At 38.6% G+C, this 18,551-nt stretch overlaps 1 protein-coding gene across 6 annotated transcripts in view; it reads right to left on the minus strand.

Moving 5' to 3' along the window:
- Positions 1 to 18,551, minus strand: part of LOC128852302 (uncharacterized) — a 341,810-nt gene that overhangs the window by 83,189 nt on the left and 240,070 nt on the right. For 3 of the 6 annotated variants that reach the window (XR_008450050.1, XR_008450051.1, XR_008450049.1), the window contains one exon: positions 15,179 to 15,227. Coding sequence is in view for 2 of the 6 variants with exons in the window: in XM_054068130.1 (XP_053924105.1) it covers positions 10,842 to 11,108; positions 15,179 to 15,227 (316 nt within the window). In the remaining 4 variants the exon portion in view is untranslated. Of the gene's footprint in view, positions 1 to 8,774; positions 11,109 to 12,591; positions 12,677 to 15,178; positions 15,228 to 18,551 lie in introns of those variants that run through there. The other 3 variants (XM_054068130.1, XM_054068136.1, XR_008450052.1) reach the window with 2 other exon arrangements.

Raw genomic sequence — 18,551 nt, forward strand, 5'->3', positions numbered from 1 at the left:
AGCTGCTGCTGCTGGCTGTCCAACTCCTTCACTCAATGGATCACCACGAAAAAATGACTTCAAAAGTTCCCCAGTAATAATGTGAATTTGTCCTTTGTTTGGTATCAGATCACTTGGTATTTTAACTGGCCAAATTTCCAGCTTTAGGATCCTACACTTTATCATCCTTATGTTTAATTTGGTGCCAACTGCTAAACATCTTTTTCTTCATTTCATTCTTTCACTTCTTACAAAACTGGGAAACTGAACTCTTATTTACCAAAAAGCTAAAACAGAGAGGGCACAACAGCAGCAACTTCTCCAAATTGCCTTTCCAGCACTTCAGGAAAACAAAAGTAAATGAAATAAACAAAAGACTACATACCTTCCTGCCTGTTCAGCTATCAAATAATCTATTGAGTTGCAAGAATAGTAACAAGCTGCAGCATGTGCAACCAAGCTGTCATCAGGAGATGGCTTCAGGCCTCCGCCAAGGCAAACCAAGCAAGCAGCTTTCCTCTGCTTGCCACAGACTCTGACTCAGGGTTTTGCTTGTCACATCCAAGCAATTAAATTCTCCATCTACTGAAGTCAATAGCAAAACTCTTGTTCAATAGGGCCAAAATTTTGCCTAGGTTTATTACTGACTTTATAGCAGTTACAAAATGTGATATCCTATTACCAAACTCTTAAGACACCAGCTGCTTTCCTTTTTTAGGATCATGCAATAACATAATGTTTTTCCAATTATTAAATAGATATTTGTAGCCATAAAAGGGAAACCAAAGAAGAAATAAAAAGAAAAGAAAAATGAAATAAAGCAACACTGCTAAAAGTTAGCATATATGCTCTAAGTACAACAAATGAATTTTCCAGTGAAAAGGCACCAATTTATTACCAAAATGTTTCTTTCCTTTGGATGGAAACTAAGTTCCCTTTTGTCCTTTTTTTCTTTTTTATTTTATTGTGTTACTATTCATTATCATTAAATTTCCTGTAATTAAGACGACTGAATTAAAAACACATGGTTACTTGTGAAGCCAATACTTCTCAACATACTGAAACCTCAGAACTATGTTTAGCCACGAAAGAGCAGATCAGTTTTCATTGTTGCTACAGGATGTCCTAAAACTTCGTAGAGTACAGCTACAAGTTCTATCTACTCCCCTATCACGCAGTTACCGTACCTGAGAGTATAAGCACTGCAAGTGCTGCAAGTCATTCTACAGGGTATGACATTGTAATGTAAAAACCCAATTCTCAAAATGCATGCTGATTTTGCTTCCAACAGAATTCATGTAATAAGCTCAGGATATCCAATATTTTGAACTAATTCAAAAACACCGACTTTTACAAGGCAAAATTGAGTAAACACTGCTGAAGCAATATTTTCTAGACCTCACTGGCTCAATAATCTTCCAGGAATACTGTTTACTTGCCACATCCACATTTTTATATGGTTTGCTCTATTATTTTGCAGTTGTAGCTTATAATGCATTATTTACCTCAACCTGCATGTGTCAGAATTTTGTTAGGCTTCACCTCCTACCTTCTACCTTCTACCTTCTACCTTCTACCTTCTACCTTCTAATTGTTTCTTTAAATAAATTTTTCATAGTGCAATAACGAAATACTACATAGTTCAAGTAACATGACAGCTTTTTTCATAGAAACAGAGAATCATTTTGCCTAGAGAGAGATGCTATATACAGATTTGTAAATGCTTGTGCTCACAGCTTCTGATGAGGCCAACTTGCTGTGCAATGTTATTCTTCAGATTCACAAGGCATTTCAGACTACGTTTGTTTTTCACCTCCAGTCCTGTTCTCTGATATGTAATACATTTCTTCATATATTATCTGACTGATACCTAGAATAATATGTTACAGTAAGTTTTGCAGTATTCCATTTGTCTATTCATAATGAGCGGAAAAAAAAAAAGCAACAATGAACTAAGTACTGCATGAAAAGCAAAGGACAATTCTTTGAGTACAATCTCCTTTTCAACTTTCTTATTTTATATTCCCAGGTTACTTTTTGAAACAAACTCCACAAAAATGGCAGCTTTTGCACCCTTCTTACAAGGAGCAGTGCACTGTGTAAAGGCACCAGCTAATTTCTATATTTATCTTCATCCTTCCAATATAATATTGACATTTTCTCAAATTTATAATAAAAGCCATAACAATTTTAGAGCTGGTCTTGAGGAACAAAATTTATCTCCAGCTAACCAATGGACAACTTTACAACGTACAAAATTTCAGCAAATGTCATAGAGAAATATGGTCTCTGATAGACAGAGCTTGTTCTTCCTTGCTTAAAATACAGGAGAATGATCATTGTTTGGAAGCACATAGCACTTTTTATAGTGAAAAAGCGATGATTACTAAGTATAACAGTAGGAACTACTTCAAACCTTGGAAAAGACAGTGAAGTGGAATCCTACTCTTAGTTTCCTCAAGCTTAACAACCCACACTACAAGAGCTCAAAACAAAGGGCAACGATTTTCCTGTTGCTTGACTTTTGGTACCTAACTTATCTCAGTTAACAAGACATGTTTCCACACCCATCAGTGGAAAGAGAGGGGCTTTTCTAGAGGGAAATTCCAACTGCCTTTTTTCTGAACTGTCTTTTTACATTAGATGATGGAAATAGCCCCTAAACACTCAACAAATGGGGGTCTGAGAACCATATCGGAGGACTCCAATAAATGATTGGAATAATTTCCACTTCTGTCTACCTCCACTGAGGGGACAGCAAGTGGACTCTGTCTCTATCCTAGAAACCACAAGAAATTCTTCATAACCTATGACTAAACTATAAGAGTAAAGAATTAATGTAAACAGTTAGAAAATACTGGGATGCACGGGTAAAGGCAGACCCAGATGAGCAAAAGCACTGCACTGTAAGGAAAACACACAAGGATCTCATCTAATCACCTGCATGAATATAAACTTGGAATAGCTCAATTGAACAGAAGAACATTAGGACATGATGCCACCTCTTTTTTTTAAAAAAAAAGAAAAAGAAAACAAAACACAAACTACACCTTATAACCAATATTAGGAAAATATTTAGAAAAACAACAATCAAAGGCTAGTGAATAAAGACACAAGCTTGCAATGAATGTGTGCTGCAAAGGTTATTCTCTGTTTCCAACAAGGAAAAACAGTCAGAAGCAACACTGGGAATAAGTGCTAGGAAGGAGCTGAATAGAACTGACCAAGATGAAAACAGAAGTTACTCTGGGACAAAACTGAGGTGCCCCAAAGTGGTATTACAGAAAGCACTTGAAAAGCTTCAAAATCCAGAAAAGCAGATTCCCACCTCAGAGTTCTGGTTGATGGCAAGTTGAACGTGAGCCAACTGTGTGCCCTGGCAACCAAGAGGGCCAACTGTTTACAGGGGAAGGAGCAGCTAAAGCCACACGGTCTATTTAGCCTGGAGAGGAAGAGAGGGGAAACCTCATCCCAGTTTACTGCTTCCTCACAAAGGAAGGAAGAGGAGCAGGCACTGTCTTTTCTCTCTGGTAACCAGTGATAAGACCTGATAGAATGGCAGGAAGATCATAGAATCATAGAATTACTGGGTTGGAAGGGACCCACTGGGTCATCGAGTCCAACCATTCCTAACACTCCCTAAACCATGCCCCTCACCACCTCGTCCACCTGTCCCTTAAACGCCTCCAGGGATGGTGACTCAACCACCTCCCTGGGCAGCCTGTTCCAGTGCCCAATGAACCTTTCCGTGAAAAATGTTTTCCTGATGTCAAGCCTGAACCTCCCCTGGTGGAGCTTGAGGCCATTCCCCCTTTTCCTGTCCCCTGACACTTGGGAGAAAAGGCCAGCTCTCTCCTCTCCACAACATCCTTTCAGGTAGTCATAGAGAGCAATAAGGTCTCAGCTGCTCCTCATAAGACTTGTTCTCCAGCCCCCTCACCAGCTTCGTTGCTCTTCTCTGGACACGCTCCAGAGCCTCAACATCCTTCTTGTGGTGAGGGGCCCAGAACTGAACACAGTATTCAAGGTGCGGTCTCACCAGTGCCGAGTACAGAGGGAGAATAACCTCCCTGGACCTGCTGGTCATGCTGTTTCTGATACAAGCCAAGATGCCATTGGCTTTCTTGGCCACCTGGGCACACTGCTGGCTCATGTTCAGTTGGCTGTCAACCAAGACCCCCAGGTCCTTCTTCTCCAGGCAGCTTTCTAGCCAGACTTCTCCTAGTCTGTAGCACTGCATAGGGTTGTTATGCCCCAAGTGCAGGACCCGGCATTTGGCCTTGTTGAACCTCATGCCATTGGTCTCGGCCCAGCAGTCCAGCCTGTTCAGATCCCTCTGCAGAGCCTCCCTACCCTCCAGCAGATCCACGCTTCCTCCCAGCTTAGTGTCATCTGCAAACTTGCTGAGGGTGCACTCAATGCCTTCATCCAGGTCATTGATAAAAACATTGAACAAGGCTGGACCCAGTAGCGAGCCCTGAGGAACCCCACTTGTAACTGGCCTACAGCTGGAGTTAACTCCATTTACCACCACTCTCTGGGCCCGGCCATCCAACCAGTTTTCAACCCAGGAGAGTGTGCGCCCGTCCAGGCCAGAGGCTGACAGTTTCTGAAGCAGAATGCTGTGAGAAACTGTGTCAAAGGCTTGACACAGTGCCAGGGGAGGTTTAGGCTGGATATTAAGAAAAGGTTCTTCACACAAAGGGTAAAGGAGCACTTGAACAGGCTCCACAGGGAAGTAGCTGTGCTACCAAGACTGACAATATCTAAGAAGCGTTTGGACAGTGCCCTTAGCATGAATTTGGGGGTTGTCCTGTGCAGGGATAAGAGTTAGCTTAGATGGTCCTTGTGGGTCCTTTCCAACTCAGGTCATTCAAAATGAAGAGGTAGACAATGGAAGTAACGTTAAGTGGTATACCTGCACAGCTTTCTAGCATGACAGGCCTATATTGCAGCACTTTTGAGTGCCCTGTGGTTTGGAAGGAAGAGCTCTAAGGAAAAACATAGGAGAAGAAAGCGCTGTAGCTAAACTAGTAAGTGACAGAAGAAAACAGGAAAAAAAAAAATAAAATCCAGAGATAAAACCATGGGAAACCCCCACAAAAAAAAAAGCTTTTATTTCAAAACTGAATTCCTATTTTCAGGCCAAAGTCCATTTGAACTTTAGTTAGGATTTCTATTTGCTTGCTGTTAATAAGGTGGTGAAAATCACTTTGATATCTCAGAGATAAAGACTGAAGTATTTGATCATCAGTGGACCCAAATAAATGAAAAGATATCTGCGTAACAAGATCACGATACTTTTCTAACTTCTAAAGTAATGCACTGGAAATAAATCCTTTGAACTTCACTCTGGAATATTTTCTACCAGGGTATGGTACACATGATCTTATATAGTCCATTTCGAGAACTTTTGTGATATCACAGCAAAGTTCTGGGAAGAGACAGTTGTTACAGAATCAACAGAACAAAACAATTCAAGTCTGTTTTCTTGTTTTAACTATGAAACTTCGAGGAAGAATAGCTATTAAGAAGAAAAAAAAAAAAGGAGTGTAGATGACTGGAAAATAAACAGAAAACTGCTGAACTAGTACTAGGATAATGGGCCTTGATGCCTCATTTTCTCAAAGGCCATTTTCCCTTCTGTTTAGCAAAATTTTTTTCAAGTGTTTCCTATATTTCCCATTGAAAGCTGGGTTTTCCTGTTCTCAGTTGTGCCTTATTACCTATGTTGTAGATAAGGAGGAAAAGGAATTCAGTCTGAAAGATATTCTGAGATGACACATGATTCACTCCAGAACTTTTTAAAATTTGTATATGTGCAAGCAATATTGACATTTAACTTCAGATTATGGCAGGAGGTGGGAGGAAGGGGAGGATATTTGGGGTTCTTAGCACCAAAAATCATGTTTAGTATCGTTTTCTGGAAATGCCATCTCACAGATGGAGTAAAGCGGCAGTCTCGCTTCTAATTTCATCCATCAGTTATTCTGGTGCGATAGCTGTATGTTGGCAGCCTCCCATGTGACCATAAAACCATGAGTTCACTTTCTAGACTGCACGATAGATCCCTCATTGTTTACTGGCTCATTACTCACAAACACACTGTACCAAATTATTTCAGCTTAAATCAGGTTTTTCAATATATACTTCTCAGCTAGAATGTTGCACTTGTTTGTAACATGTGAAATGTCAGAGACCACAGAGATTTGATTTGGGTATGCTCTGAAAACTTCAAAATTTTACCCAGGACTATTCAATTCCTTATGATGTCCCTTCCCCCCTTTTTCATAACTTTAGGTCACAATCCATTTGTTTCCTTTTCTGCTCCTTGATTTCCACAATCTTATCACAAATCTAACATCTACTGTAGAGACATTCTTGTGAAGTTTCCTTCAATTCCCACTACAAGCTCAGATTTCTAAATTCTCATTCCTTTGATACTGATCCCGTGTGATATTTGGCAGTAACAATTCTTCTTGCCAGTTTCTTAATTTTTTAAAAGGAATATAAAAATAACTGTTTACCACAGCAGAAAAATCCACTGTTTTGTACTCAGAAAAAGAATAATACTTTGCTTAAAATACAAGTCCAGAGTGGAAGGGCAGCAGAAAGGACAGATACTAAATTCCTACATTGGCTGTATCGTTATTTTTACCTGGTTTATCATATTTGATGTCTTCAAATAGATGTTCTTCAGCATCTCAGCAGACCAATCACACACCAGAAAAGATTGTGGTACAGACAACACCAAATGCATTGCCTAACACCTGCAAAAAAGTGTGTTGAATTCAGCAGTAAAAAGCTGAAGGTACACTCTGGAAAAATTTGTGAAGACTATTGCTGATAAGAGCTCAAACAGTTTGTGGAAGGAAATGGGCAACTACATTCTCTTCTACAACCTAAAAGAGGATGGAATAAACACTGCAGAAAGAGAAGTTGACAAGATCCGTGACAGAAGATCCATGACAAGTGGTGTCCCTCAGGGGTCTGTACTGGGACCGGTGCTGTTCAATATCTTTATCAATTATATTGACAGCAAGATTGAGTGCACCCTCAGCAAGTTTGAGGATGACACCAAGCTGAGTGGTGACATCCCCACCGGAAGATAGGATGTCATGCAGGGGGACCTGGACAGACTGGAGAAGCGGGCCTCTGAGAACCTCATGAGGTTCAACAAGGCCAAGAGTAAGGTCCTGCACCTGGGTCGGGGCAATCCCCGTTTTCAGTACACGATGGGGGATTACGTGCTTGCGAGCAGCCCCATGGAGAAGGACTTGGGGGTGCTGGTTGATGAGAAGCAATGTGCGCTTGCAGCCCAGAAGGCCAACAGTATCCTGGGCTGCATCAAAAGAAGCGTGGCCAGCAGGTCAAGGGAAGTGATTCTGTCCCTCTGTTCCTCTCTTGTGAGACCTCATCTGAATAATGCATCCAGTTCTGGAATCCTCAATGTAAGAAGGATATGGGACTGTTGGAATGGGTCCAGAGGAGGGCTACAAGGATGATCGGAGGGCTGGAGCACCTTCTCTATGAGGACAGGCTGACAGAGTTGGGCTTGTTCAGCCTGAGAAGACAATGCTCAGAGGAGATCTTATAGCGACCTTCCAGTACCTGAAGGGGGCTACAGGAAAGCTGGAGAGGTGCTATTCATAAATGCTTGTGGAGATAGGACCAGGAGGAATGGGTATAAGCTGGAGAGGGGCAGATTTAGACTAAACATTAGAAAGAATATCTTCACCATGAGAGTGGTGGGACACTGGCACAGGTTGCCCAGGGAAGTTGTGGCTGCCCCATCCCTGGAGGTGTTCAAGGCCAGATTGGATGGGGCCTTGGCCAGCCTGATCGAGTGGGATGACCCTGCCCATGGTCAACAAGATGAACTTTAATGTCCCTTCCAACCCTAACTATTGTATGATTCTATGATTCTATGATTCTATGATAATTTTATCTGTTTCTAATGTGTACAAAAATTTGTGGTTTAGTTTGTTGTATTTTTTTTCTTTTTTTTCTCCCCCCTTCATTTTCTTTAATCAAATCCAAGGGATCAGAAAGTTTTCTATTGGATAAGATAAAAAGAACTGTGGATCTTCACAGTTCACATCAGTCAAGTTGATGACATTACTTAAAAATAAGCAGCTACTGACTAGTAAATGTCTTTTCTAAGATTCTTCTTTGCATACTCTGGTACTTCTACATATTTGCAACCAGATGAATTTTACCAAACTTACCTATGATTATGGACCAGGAACAATGATGATCAGTTGCTCATCTTTTAATGTTATCAAGATGCATCTGTAATTGTGAAGAGTTCAATATGACTTTGAAAACACTATTTACTATTATTTTAGTGCACACCTAATCATTGTCCTCACAGTTCCTAGTGGTTTTGGATATATTATGGAAGCCTGCTTCTACATAAATTTACTTTCTAGAATCCGTATCTTGCCCACACTCTTGCTATATTTTCAGACTACATGGGTTTTTACTCCATCATGAATTATATTCTTGTTTCACTTTAGCACTTTATTCCCTGTGTTCCACACAGTTGGATTTTTTCTTTTTCCTCTTTTTCTTTTTCTTTCTCTTTTTCTTTTTTCTTTTTCTTTTTCTTTTTCTTTTTCTTTTTCTTTTTCTTTTTCTTTTTCTTTTTCTTTTTCTTTTTCTTTTTCTTTCTCTTTTTTCTCTTTCTCTTTCTCTTTCTCTTTCTCTTTCTCTTTCTCTTTTTCTTTTTCTTTTTCTTTTTCTTTTTCTTTTTCTTTTTCTTTTTCTTTTTCTTTTTCTTTTTTTCTCTCATCTACAGAACACCACAAACTGAAATTTTCTTAATTTCCTTTGAAGACAACAAAAATTTCCAGCACACCTTCTGCTCCCTTAACTCCGTTTATTTTTGTTGATGTTTTCTATTTGCTCTAACAGACTTGTTTGGATGTCCCGGTGTATTTTGTCTTGTCTGTGTTTGCTTTCCAGTTTGAGAGGCCCCTGGCAGACAGGGGCTGTAAGTTTGCCTTGTAGGTCATTGAGGCAAATGATGAGCCCTTAACGAGTAAGATACCTAGTTGCTTAGGAGGAACCAAACAGGTGTTGAGATGTATTCTTCCATACAAACTCCCCTGCTCATATCAAAGGAGATAATCTGAGCATTTCTTATCTACCTATATAACCCTGATGGTATTTGATGCATTTGTCAGCTTTCACTATCCATCATCTTTAAAAGGAAGATACAGTAGTTTATTGCAGCTCTAGGTAGCATAAAAAGGTCTTGGCAGTTTACTAGGTTTTATCAAGAGTTCATCCTTTCTGTGTTCTCCAGGCTCATTCATAGTATGTTATTGGATCCACTGGCAAAACGTGGATACCATGTACTCATCTTTCGTACCCGCAAATGGATTTGTTTATCATTAGACACACAATCTAAGCATTGCATGTGTCTGTTTCTTTTAGCAGCAAACAAAAGTCTAAAGCAAAATCCAAACAAAATTATCAAAATGTTCAAATCCCAATTTACCTTCAACTACCCTTCACACACAGGAACTTCCCATATGCATTTACTGAGCCATTTAGGAAGTTGCCATCCTGAAGCTGAAAAACCTTATAATTTGTTAAGGTTTTGGATTTCAGATTTTAGACTTTTTTTTTTTTTCATCCACAATTCACTAGTAAGTACTCCCCTTTATTTAAGCTTTACTGAAGTGGGGCTTTGCCACTGACTTTTCAGTGTAATGTTTCAGACGCCTCTGAGGACAGTGGACCTACAGATGGGGGAAAAAAAGCACAGTGAATTTGCTCACAGATGAAGGGCTCCAGGAGGATTGTTCCTCCTCATTTCAGAAAGCAATGAAGGCGTCCAGGCTCTGGATTAGGAAATAATGACTGTAAAAAGGACATATGATAAAGGATGAAGAGACTTCTTTTCCCAAATGTCATCCATTAAAGTAGCTCCTGTCTTACAGATCAGTTTGCTAAACATATTGTCATGATCAAAGTAGTTAAATTTTTGTGCACAACTTTTTACATCCTAATAATAAGAAACTCTGTTCACAAATTCTCCCTGAAATGTTAAAAAACTGTCCATGTGGGGGTGCAGTAAAAGGAGAGCACAGGAAATGATGGAGGGAATGGGAAGATAGACTGAAGAGAACACAAGGGAACACCTAGTCTACCATGATTCCTCAAGGCAGCATGAGTTATTCTTATCTTTCCTAGCACATTTGGCTAATGACTCCACTTCATTCAAACTTTCCTTGTAAATCAGATCTTCAAGACCGCTAATTATCATCATAGTTGTACTGTGCATTCTTTTTACTGTACAGTGCCCAAAGCAGGATATCACACTTCATAGTACCAAAACACTCACAACTAAGCAGGGAGTGTCTGTCAACAGGAATTTCATTCGCTGTGCAGATGTGCTTTTGAACTGAACTACTGACAGAGAGAAGTCATGCCCTGTTCCTCAATGGCTAAAGCTCATTTTTTCAGAGATATATAATATCCCTTTAGTGATCTGAAGCTGGAAGCCAGTTCTAAGAAGAGACTGGATAGCTTAAATAAAAAGTCCTCTTAGTCTGCATCATAGAAAAATGCAAATAAATATGAAGAATATATTCATTCTTCAGTGTCTCTAGCAACTGAATCAGCATTGATCATAAATAATCTCAGTTCTGAAGCATTTGATCAGAAAAGAATACAGAAACAGTCTTAGGAAAACAGGTGAGGAGAGGGTACATGCATTTCAGTGCTAGTATCATAACTGATAGACTTGCACGATAATAGAAGGCACAGTGCCCACATTTCTGGCTGAATGCAGATATCTTTTATAAGGTATCTAAAACACAATAGTAGAATCAGTTTGAATGACAACTCTATTAAGAGCTAGGTCTTGAACCCTTCTTTAAACAACACTGAAACTTTTCAACAGAATGATGCTCAGAAACAGTGAAATACCAAGGGATTTCAGCCCAGTCAAATGGAGGCTTGATGCTGGGAGAAGTCAAGTTACTAGATTCACTCAGCCAAACAGTATGATATTGGGCCTCCATGAAGACCACCTCTGGTTTCTCAAGGACCCAGTCGTGCTGCAGTAGGTAACTCTGCTTTGTACTGCACAGGTTTCCCAGGCACTGAGGGAAAATCTAGAGGAGATGAAAGCTCAGGTCAGCAACTCAGCAGGGATGTATTCAAGCTTAACTGCAGCATAGCAACCCACATGCAGGTCTTGTATAAACTATATTTATAACGGCATTAACACATATTGTGTTTGAGCAAATCAATAAGCACACAACTTGTGGTGTTTTTCTTTTATATGAGTCTTATTTATATGAGAAAAGGAGGCTTATTTATATGAGAAAAGGAGGCTTATCCATAGCCAAAGCCTTTCAACTTAATTTTCTATACATTCCTGTTATCATCTACTTTATTCTCTCTAGGAAGGGACAAGAAAATTCATGGCTTAAATTGATAATTTTTTAATGTTTCACATTGTATAAAACAAGTGCAGAAATTAAAGAAGAATAAATATGTTTGTCACATGACACAATTAGTAGGAAATGTTTTAGACTATTTTATCACAGAAAAATCTTATTCTTTAAAAGCAACATTATTTGCAAGAAAATTTGTCAATTCTTTAGCCATTTACAAAAGCAGAGAGTGCTTTGAAATTGCTCAAATAATCCATTTAGATTTTTCAAGATGAAAAAAATCCGGTTTACAGTAGACAAAAAACCCAAAATGAAATATTTTAAAATTACTGATATTAAATATTGAAGTAGATCTGATTCACCTTCCCCCGGATATTTATTTACCAAAAAAAAAAGATAGTTTATCTTTAATATTTCAGAGAGAAGAAATCTCTGAAACTTCAAAAAATACTTGATATACCTGATAATTATTTCTGATCCATCTTCAAGTTCTCTAAAGTCATTTTGAAGAATACATTTCTTTTAAATATTTTGAATGTATCTTTCTTTCCTCTCCCTGACTTTTTTGTCATTACGGTTATACCTTTGTAAAAATAATCTTAATATTAAAGAGTGTTCCTTTTTCTGTGGCTTAGTCTTCCCAAGGCCTTGCTCAAAAATTTCTGTTATTATAGATTATTTTCTTATAGCAACTAATTGCAAAGGCACAGACAGAGATTTTTAATTTAGGGAGGGGAATAGGAACTGGAAGACAAAAGAAATGCTGGTGATGATCCTGATTTACAGGAAAACAGTAAAAGAAAAACTCAAGGCCCAAGGTAACACGATGTTCTAAACACAGATAAAATGCAATATAAAGCAGGGGGTTTCCATTTTTTTTCTGTGTGAAATAAGTTGCATTGCACTTATTGAACTTTGTAATACTACCAAAAACTACATAGATGTTCAGAAAAGGATGTCATTGAAACTTTTACAACAAAGAGCAGCAATGGTATCATATATACATAATAGTTTCTCCACTCACAATCATCAACTCATTTGCCTCATAAAATTGTATGAAACACCTGGTAGTGGTTTATTTCACAGAAGAATATTGCCTCAGCTGTTTTAAGTACAGTGGATAGGTTTGTTGCACTTGAGGGAAGGTATGTCATTCGCATGTTGTCTTCTTCATCTGTCAAGGCAAACCTTTGCCATCCAATAAGCTGCCTTCTTCATGCCCCTTGATGCACAGTCCCAAAAGACTTTTTGACATCTCCTCCAGTCAACATTTTACTTCTCAACTAATAAGAATACAAGTAATCAACACACACTCAAAATGCTGCAGTTACCAAGAACATAAATGCCCCAGTATATATATCTATTTTTTTTTCAGTAGCCTAATTATTTTGTATAACCTATCTGAGCTTTTATGAAAACTGAACTTTTACACAAAGAGGTTATGTACAAAAACGTGAATTATGTTTGGAGCTGATCTCTGATGTGAATAGCCGGTTCAGGGGAGTGACCACTAATAAGTCTTAATGGCAGTCGACTGTGAATTACATGCCAAAGTAGTGTTCATATTGCACATTTTCTCATCCGAATGTCTGTATTTTTGTAGACATCTCTAAGTTTGAGGTTGAATGGCATTTTTCCAGAAAAAAAGAAAAGGATTATAACAGTTGGGTGCTAAAATCCCACCTTCTGGGCAAACAGTGATTTAAATGTGATTTAATATTAAATATATGTGCACTTGTTAGTAAATACATATTTGTAAAACAGCCAATGGTAGCACAAATCTGAAGTCTTTATATCAAGATAGAACATTTAAACATGAAAAAATGGTATGCTGTACTAGCAGATAATATTGCTGAAATGAGCATTTTCACTATAAAGTTATGAATATCCAGCTTATTGATTATCAGCTATTTCACAGTAGCCTCAAGATGCCCCAGGCACAGATCAGATGTTGTGTGCTGATCTGGACCCTTTTATCTCAGAGACATGAAAATGTTCAAGCCAGAACACTCTCATTTACCAGCATGAGGACCTTACTGTGTTATTATGTTATTACAGAAAAGACGAACATATAGGACAGTTTGCTGTCTTTACAACCAAGGTTGCATTTTTACTCCCTTACTGAATCTGCTAATGCCTTCGTAGCAACTTACAACATTTCTTAAAAGGGAAATTAATCAAAAAAATTAGGTATAGACTACATTTTAAAGTTTTATATTAAAAATCATTTGATCTGAGAAGTTGTTTTTCTCACTAACTCAATCTTCGCCAAAGCATTCTCATATTTACACACTTCATAAGAGGGTTTCAATCCTGCTTAGCCAAGAAAGAGAGTTTTAATTGGAGAAACAAAGCAACTTCTATGCGTAGAAGTCCAACTAAGAGGAAATATAGAGAAAATATTTCATTCACTCAGTGTCCCCTAGTACTCCTCTAAAATAAAATGTTAAGGATTAGACTTTCACTGGACAAGGAATGTTATGAGTCACACCTGCAGAAGTACGTATAAGAAATATATGCAAAGGTCAGGTCATATTACATGTAGTATCTTAAAAAAACCCCTTCTCTTATTGCTTAGCAGCCAGGTCAATAATGCAAGATCCTCAGGCTAGTAGGTCCCAGTCTGCTTTTTTTTTTTTTTTTTTTTTTTAATATTAACTGCAAGACATAGGTTTCAGTAGCTGCTGCAGTGCTATAAAAAGTGTTAAGACAGCAGGCACAAGATTCTTCCCTTGTGCTTGTTTCATGCAGCAGCAGTAACTAAAACTTTAGGAGTTCCAAATACTTTCTTCTGAAACAGGGATCTTATTTTAATAACATTTCCAGGAAAATACTATTGAAATCAAGCAGATATTAGGATAAATAGTTTGTCCTAAAAATCTACCTTTGTCTAAATCAAAGATCTGGAATCTCCTCTTAACAATATTTTAAAACCTAGAAGCTTTTCTAATATTTTTCTATTTTTTTTTTCCAGTAAGTTCTTAAAGTAAGGATGCATTATCTAAGCCCTCAAGTACAGAGTTTCTGCAGTTTTTTTTCCAAGACAAACTACAGGTCAATTTTCAGCACATTATATTTTTCTTGTTTTCTGGCTGTTTACACGCCTTGAAAATTAGGATAAACAAACTGAACTCTAATGTTTTACATTAGTATGTATTTCACTACCCTCAAATAAACAAACAAACAAGAACAAAATTGTTACATCTATCTGGTAACAAATAAAATGTTGCTAACAAGGAATCACCTCTCATGTTTTCATGAAATAAATGCTAATTTTTGTCCAGACAGTTTTTGCATATTTGTTCAGCTATGAACTACTCACAGAAAATCCTAACACAATGTGAACATAAAATGCTACTGTCTTGTCTAGAGACACCACAGTTTTACAGCAGGGGTGTTGATGCTTCCAAATTTTTTTTTACCTGAAAACCAATCAACAGGCTTATAACGATGAATGCCACACAGTTCAATTTGTGTTTGCAAAATTTACTTTAAAAATGGCAGATGTGTGCCAGCACATCTGGAAACCGCTTTTAATTATGCTTTCCTCAAGTAGGTAAGCAGTAGCTTATACCCATAGCGAAGCTTTTATATGTGACCACACAAATGCTAGCAACCACCTGTGCTTTACACTGATTTTCATTATAGAGTATATCACATTACTACCCTATTATTCCAGAACGATATTTGAAGCTGTTGTGTGACTAAGCTGCAGTAAGTGTGGTCTTGAAAAGGTCTTTACTCTACAAAAATGTAATAAACTTGATTGCAGTTAGAGTACTTACCACTGAGGATATCACAATATCCATGCTCCTACAGTTGGCCTCTCTTGCTCTGAAAGTCATAAAAGATACACATTAAAAATCATGATTACCAGTCTGGGAATTGGAATTTAGCAAATTAACCTATGCTACCAAACGAGATACCTTGTAAGTATTTGGAATTCCTTCCCAATATTAATTTCTTTCCTACTATTAACATGGGAGTATTATGGTCAAATACTCTGCTCCTTCAGCCATGCTCTGCGATTACAAAAAGCAATTTCAACTGTGATATGTCAGTCTAACGGTATTTCAATTCTTTCATAAATATTTTCATAGGCTGCAAACACTGTGAGTTACACGACGAGGTTGGGTTTTCTAAACATAACCTTCCCTCCCTACTCCCCCTGCCCCACCCAAATGTGACAGCTTTTTTACATCACTGTTCCTCATTTCTGACAAAAAAAAAATCAATAAAAGAAACCCAAAACCCAACATATTTCAGGTGTCTGTGGAAGCCTTTTCGTCTTTGCAACACTTTTTCAATATTTTCAAAGAGTGCAATGTTGACATGCAAAATTTCTTATATCAAAGTGGAAAGGAAAGGTTGAACATTTGTAACACTCAGCCCTAGGGACACTGGGCATGGCCAGGACAGACTCGTCGGAAATGGACACCAGTATATGTAACTTTGCAAAATGTAAAGTACACAGTTTTCCAGGCTACATTTTAGAATAATTTGCTATACTGATCTGCACAATGTGCAGGTAACCCAAATATCACTTTAGCATAATTTAATATGCTTATCAATTACCATGCTTGAAAGAAAAGCTTTCATGTTGTTATATATCTAAAAAACCCACATTCACCTGTCTGGTATTTTCTGACTTTAATTCGAGACTCAAGTTTTGTGGTAACTCATGAAGCCACAGAGGATCCCCCATGGGATTGAGCCCTCTCTCTGTGCGCGCCATCCATGCAACTGCCAAGGGCTCTGGGACTGCAGCTGAAAGAAACTCATCCCGCTTTGAGAAAGACTCAAAGCAGACCTCGGTCTGGGATCCCAAGACACCGGCTACGCTCCCTGTCTACTAGGGAGATCAACAACCAATCTGTGCAGCCACAAGTACCTTGGCTTTGCTCCTGCCCTCCCACCACTCCCTCGCCACCACACACAGCTGCACTGAGGCACAGAAGCATCCTAGTGCCGTTGTCTCACACCATCCAGAAAAGCTGCTGCTTCTGCGGCAGGGAGGACTTTCCGGGCCAGCAGAGAGGGAACAGCAAGATTTGCTTTAATGCACCACTTTTTGCCATCTCAGAGCCTCCCATGTGACACCCAGTAGGCATTTAAATGTTCACCAAACTATTATGCATTAAAATAATATAGGGGGTGTTCACTGGGTAGTGTATATAACATCTGCAAAAAAAAGTTCATAATATTTTAAGAGATTTAATATGTTAACAGTCCCTAACCTGACTTCACATTGCAAATAGACATATTATCCATGCAAAGAAGGCATAATATTCCTTCTCTTATTCCATAATCTGTGGCAAGAATTTCAGATTCCTAAAAAAAAAGTTCACATCTGTGAATTGCTTAAACCTAAAAGAAAAAAGAATCATGATTTACTTCAAAATACAGACACACTTTGAATATAACTGGTTAAAGGTTTTCCAACTAAATACACTTACAGGGCATACAAAGACTGAAGCACTCAGTGGTACTTTACAAAAGGTAAAAATGTTGGGGTTTTGTTCGAGTATGAAAGTATCCTGAAATCAACCTTACTGAAAGAAAACTATGTCTAATTCTCAAAATAATAGATCTAGAATGTAAACTGAATTCATCTTGGACACACACTATCTAATGCAGCATTTAAATAAGAATACACTAGAAGACAGGTAGCTGCACTGTCTGAGCAATGCTTGAGATAGTGGCATAAATTGAAATAATAAAGGTCAGCCACAAGAGTAATTTTCAGAAAGGGAGGACAAAGGTATACACTGTAAATGGGCAACATAAGCACTTGGATGCCTGTTCAAGTCTTTTACTCGGTAAAACTCTTCGAGGAATGCCAATAAAGTCAACCACGCTGCTTGAGGAAAATGGCAATGCCAGTTATGCTAGTGCTGTCAGGAACTAAGGAGGAAGAGGCATTTTTTGGCATCCTGGAAGAGCCAGGTCACAGGGTGCTGGATCTGAAGAGCTGCAAAGTCAGGGAAGTTCTCTCTGCAGATTGCAACTGGCCTTAGATAGGCCCCTTGCCCTTATACATCTTTAACTATCCCACACATAACGCTGTCATCATGAGTTTAAGGATGTGACTGGGAAGGAGAGCAGAAATGTCTTCGAAGTCATGAAATATATCCAAGATCCTGGATACCTGCCATTTTAAAACACCGATCTGAATGTATTCAGCCTTAGCAGCAGGTTAACGGTCTGGAAACAAGGAGCAAACAAACAGAAAAAGCCACCACTGCTGCATCCTCCCCACCTAACTCCCTGATTCCAGACATTTGGAGTGCACTAGAACTATAGTCATACCCTGGCTGGAGCCTGCCATCCTCAAGACCCACTGGAAACTAGCGCTGGGGCTAGGGGCTAGTGCTCAGGGCTGCAGAAGGAAAAACACCTGGACTTAGGTACAAGGAGCTGGAGAGGCCAGGCAGGCTGAGCGATTACTCCTGAGAGCTGAGTACTGCTGGAAATGCTGCAGCCGTTTTCCCCAGAGCGGGGTTGATGTTATGCCCGTTATCTCCTATAGCGAACTGCCTGAAAACACTAAGAAGTCTTTGCAATCCTATTGGTCCTGCCAAGAGAGCTTGTCGGGCAGGACAATGCATCTTTGTTCTCAATTAAAAGCATTATTTGGGCATAGTAATTATTTAAAAGCCAAGAGGAATATGATTGTGTGATTATAACCACAATTTGTCAAATGAAGCAAATGTTTTAAACCATCAAGGTTTGGTAGAGAAAGAAGCGAGAAGAGTAATAACAGACAGCACTGTGACTACAGCCTTCATCTAACCAGGGTAATTTTGCTTGTATTCTGAAATCACTGTAGCATAATCAAAACCCAAAATCATAACTGCTTTGAAAACCCACGTACGACATGCTGATAAGGAGGGATTTCATTAGCACATTATGTTACTGGATACTGCAACTAGCCTGCCTGCTACGTTCTCCTGTCTGCAAGAATACAGAGGAATTATGGCTATTATAATACTGAAAAATGGGAAGTAGTGCAAGAAAGAAATGGAGAGAATTTGTGTTAAACTGGATTTTCTTGTCTTCTCCTCTAGTTTTTATCACCAAGATGACAAAACATTATCATTAGCAGTTTATACCAAGAGTGAACATTTGCCCATCATTTTCTATTTTCTCTAAACCACA

Source organism: Cuculus canorus, chromosome 1 (genome assembly GCF_017976375.1).
Source record: "Cuculus canorus isolate bCucCan1 chromosome 1, bCucCan1.pri, whole genome shotgun sequence".
In the NCBI taxonomy this organism is placed as follows: Eukaryota; Metazoa; Chordata; class Aves; order Cuculiformes; family Cuculidae; genus Cuculus; species Cuculus canorus.